The sequence below is a fragment of the Anneissia japonica genome, unplaced genomic scaffold (genome assembly GCF_011630105.1).
Source record: "Anneissia japonica isolate Jap-2015-1 unplaced genomic scaffold, ASM1163010v1 scaffold581_len1011336_cov187, whole genome shotgun sequence".
In the NCBI taxonomy this organism is placed as follows: Eukaryota; Metazoa; Echinodermata; class Crinoidea; order Comatulida; family Comatulidae; genus Anneissia; species Anneissia japonica.
This window is the reverse complement of record NW_022723686.1, coordinates 81155-85544: the sequence shown is the minus strand read 5'-3', so window position 1 is coordinate 85544 and position 4390 is coordinate 81155. Positions and strand designations below refer to the sequence as shown.

The 4390-nt window shown below is 40.5% G+C and overlaps 1 protein-coding gene across 1 annotated transcript; it reads left to right on the top strand.

Moving 5' to 3' along the window:
* The first annotated feature begins 1777 nt into the window (after nucleotides 1–1777).
* On the top strand, nucleotides 1778–2362 carry LOC117112334. Its single transcript, XM_033255408.1, has one exon. The coding sequence runs from the start codon at nucleotides 1778–1780 to the stop codon at nucleotides 2360–2362; it is 585 nt and encodes a 194-aa protein (XP_033111299.1).
* Nucleotides 2363–4390: the final 2028 nt, after the last annotated feature.

The window sequence follows — 4390 nt, the reverse complement described above, 5'->3', positions numbered from 1 at the left end:
TTAAATATGGGCATGCCCATATGTAACTGCCCACATATTTGGCACATGGGCTCCATTTGGATTAAATATGGGCTTCCCATATTTACTTGCCAATGTATTTAGAATATGGGTCCCATGTATATTATATGCGGGCATACCCATAAGTATTTTCCCAGATATTTGGCACATGGGCCCAATACGAAATTAATATGGGCATACCCATATTCAACTACCCAGGTCTTCGGCATGTGGGCCCCATGTAGATAAATATGGGCATAGCATGTCCATATTTATTTTCCCAGATATTTGGCACATGGGCCCCATGCGGATTAAATGTGGGCATTTCCATATTTATCTGCCCAGGTATTTACCATATGGGGCCCATGTACTTTAAATATGGGCATTCCCATATATATTTGCCTATATATTTGGCATTTGGGCTCCATATGGGTAAACCATGGGCAAGGCCCATATGTGATTGCCCAGACGGATCCCATAAAGGAAAAATATGGGGTAGCCCATAAGACTTTTCCCAGATATTTTGCATATGGGCCCCATGTGGGATTGTTACCTGGGCATATGCTAACCAAGCAGCCAGACAAACACGATGAGATAAATAAAGCTATTGAAAAGGCAAAGGCCAAGTTTGAGTCTTTTGAAGCATCCCATGATGAGTTAATTGAGCTTTTGGTTGATAAAGCGGAATATGTTAAAGAAGAAGAATGGTCCAATGTCAGGAAGAGTTCCTTTCCGAGATGAGGGTAATTGAGTTACAGCTAGCCGAAGTGTGGAAAGACAAGTCTGAACAGAAATCAGAGATCGTTGAAGATGCTGAAACAGTTGAAATCCACCAGGTGGCGATTCCGGAACGAGATCAACACGTCCATAGATATCTATGGAGAAATCTTGAAATTAACCGAGCTGCTGATGTGTATATAAAGCTAAGACTAACCTTTGGAGACAAGCCAGCCCCTACCATAGCACAGACCGCTTTAAGATTGACAGCAAGGGAAAATGAAATAGAGTATCCAGAAGCAGCAACGATCCTTAAAAGAGACACTTACATGGACGATATTTGCCCATCTGTCAGAACTAAGGAGGAGGCAAGCAAGATAATCCATGACGTAGAAAAGGTACTTGGTAGTGGCGGTTTCTCTGTCAAAGGTTGGACCTCGAACAAGCAAGTACATGGCATAGATATCAAGCAAGACAAAGTGGTTATGATTGACTCCGAGCAAAGGGTATTAGGTATGCAATGGAGACCTCAGGAGGATATATTCAGCTTTGATGTCAACATCAACATAGAAACACTCACTAAAAGAAAGATATTGGGATTAATAGCAAGAGTATTTGACCCCATTGGGTTCATCACACCGGTAACCATAAGTGCAAAGATCAAGATGCAAGAACTATGGGAAAGTGGAATTGATTGGGATGACCCATTACCAAAGAAGGTAGAGCAGGAGTGGAAAGATCTATTCAAGGAGTTTAAAGGGATCGATCAAGTAGCATTTCTCAGATGTCTTACTCCATCTAAGGCATCCAATGAAGTTGTATTAGTAATATTTAGTGATGCAAGTGAGAAAGCGTTGGAGCCTGTGCATATGCTAGGTGGAGATTAGAAAGCGGATCATTTGAATCAAGACTGATAACAGCCAAATCACGTGTAGCCCCAGTGAAAAAATTAACTGTCCCGCGATTAGAGCTACAGGCGGCAGTTTTGGGAGCGAGACTAGCAGATGCAGTAGCTGAAGAGTCTACTTTCGAATTCAGTAAGCAGATTTTAATGACAGACAGCATGATCGTGCTGGGGTGGATAAGACGACCAGCTCAATGCTTTAAACAATTTGTTGCAGCTCGAGTTTCTGAGATTCAACGCAAGACGAAGATAGCAAATTGGAGACATGTTCCAGGAATATTAAATCCTTCCGACGACTTGTCCAGGGGAATGAGAGCGGACAAATTAACTGATAGGTGGATAAATGGACCTGAATTTATAAGTAAGCCGATAAGTGAGTGGCCTCAAGAGAAGTCAGATAATGACACCGGGGATACAGAAGAAAGTAGGATGGCATTTAACGGGAATGTTGTTGTGAACCCAGGAGAAGTTGATATTGTGGAATGCAAGACTTGGGAAGAAATGTTAGAACTCTATCGACAAAGAATATACGGCAAACAGTCAGAAGCTTTGAATGCCGAGAAGGTAAGAGAAATTGAACTTTTACTGTTAAAGAGAGTGCAGAAAGACTGTTTTGCAGAAGAGTATGAGGTACTAAATAATGGGGGTAAAAGTGTAGCAAAGAGCAGCAAACTGGTAAATCTCGACCCACAATTCGATATGGAATCAGCTCATCCAAGTAGGAGGTCGATTAAAGAGAAATGATCAACTGGAGATGGAGGTGCACCCAGTTGTACTGGACCCGAGTCATCAGATTACACAGTTGCTCATAAAGAGAATAGACAGTAATGTTTTTAACCATGGTGCAGGAGTGGAGCAAGTATTCAGTTATATAATGTTTCCGGTTAATGAGTGTCGAACTGCAATCCAAATTGGCCAATCAGAGAGTAAAGTTTAATTTCAATCCACCCGAAGCACCACATTTTGGAGGAATATGGGAGAGGGAAATCAAGTCAGTGAAAAACGCAATAAAATGCTGTTTGAAGGATAGAATAGTAACCGAAGTAGTACTTCAAACTGTAGTAACGGAGATTGAAGGGCTATTAAACTCAAAGCCATTAGGATATGTCTCATCAGATGTTTCGGATAGCAACCCTGTAACACCCAACCTTCTTCTCATGGGGAGAAGAGATCCCGCATTGCCGTCAGTGGCATTCAGCCCAAGAGAGAAAGTAAGAAGCAGAAGGCAATGGAAGCATAGCCAGGTCATAGCGGACTTGTTCTGGAAGAAGTTCACCTCAGAGTATCTGCTTAGTTTGAAAATTAGGAGTAAATGGCAAAGGGAGTGTGAAAATCTAAAAGGGGTGATACAGTTTTAGTGATTAACAACCGGTTGCCAAGAGGTGACTGGCAAGTTGGGAAAATAGTGAAAGAGTACCCAAGTGTTGATAACAGGGTAAGAGTGGTAGATGTGTGCGTAAATGACAAAATATACAAACGTCCTGTGGTAAAGCTCATAAAGTTAGAAAAGTGGGAGTAAATTGAGGGTTATATTCTTGTCAAGGTTACTGCTCCTGTATAATAAAGAAGTAGTTCATTGCATAGGTTACATTGTTCTAAAGTTGTTAAAGTTGTTAAAAAATAAAATAAAATAAAAATAATAAAAATAAAAATAAAAAGAGTTTAACTGGAGAAATGAGATATACTCATTTGTGGGGGAGTGTAGAAACGGTTGCGTTTCTGTAGAGTTTTGTAAGTGAAAATAGGTGGCGCACAGCGAAATGCCAAGTTGTCAGAACCACGCTAATGATCGTGTTGCTATGAGGATTGTGTATGTGTAATGACAGGAGCAAACGGTACATTATTCGACCGTTTCTAAAGTTATTGGTTAGAATCCTAACCAACGGATTAAATGCTAGCCAGTTCAGGAGGTGATCGGATGTTGACTGGTAATTGACTGATCACACAGTATGCTAACCTGTTTGTAGGAAACACGGCAAAGTAGTAAGTCTTCATTTATTGCAGGCAAACCGTATTATGTAAGGCTTATTGTATTGAATGGTTCATAATAATGTTTTCAAGAAGTTTCGAATGTGTTTAATGGTTATTTGATTACAGAATTGCATATGAGATGTTACGATAAATGATAAAGGTTACCATCGGATACTTTATCGTAATAAACGTCGTAGAACTTTAACGGAGTTTCCTGCATCATTTGTTCAGTGTTTTGCGCCAATTCTTTACACGTACCAACGTCCGCATGTCGCGGCGCTCGTGTATTACTATTCAAAGTTTTTACTATATTTCCAAGTTTCCTATTTTTCAGCCACAATATTTTGAGGCCAATATTATTTACGAACCCAGTCAAACTTATTTACTAGCCTATTTCAGCGTGCTAATATTACTTTTAGGCGACGCTTGTTGCAGACTGGCATACATGGTACCAACGCTCGTTTTTACTATGTTTCTACGTCAGCTCGAGACGCTCGAGTATTACCATTCAGCGTTTTTACTATTTATAACCATGGGCGGTATAAATGTCAACTCGGCCCAAGTTTCGGCACAGTATTTTGAGGCCTATAATATTGACGAACCCAGTTAAACTTACGTCAACGTGCTAATTATTATATTTTAAAACAATAATTAAAAATGTCTACTATGGGGCCGCGAAACTGTGGCCAAGTTGACTTGGTGCCGAGTTGACTCGAATTCGATCATGCTTACGTTGTGTGGTGCGTTGGCAGTCAACTCGCCTCTACCCCTAGAAAATTTGCCACCTCAATGTATACGGTA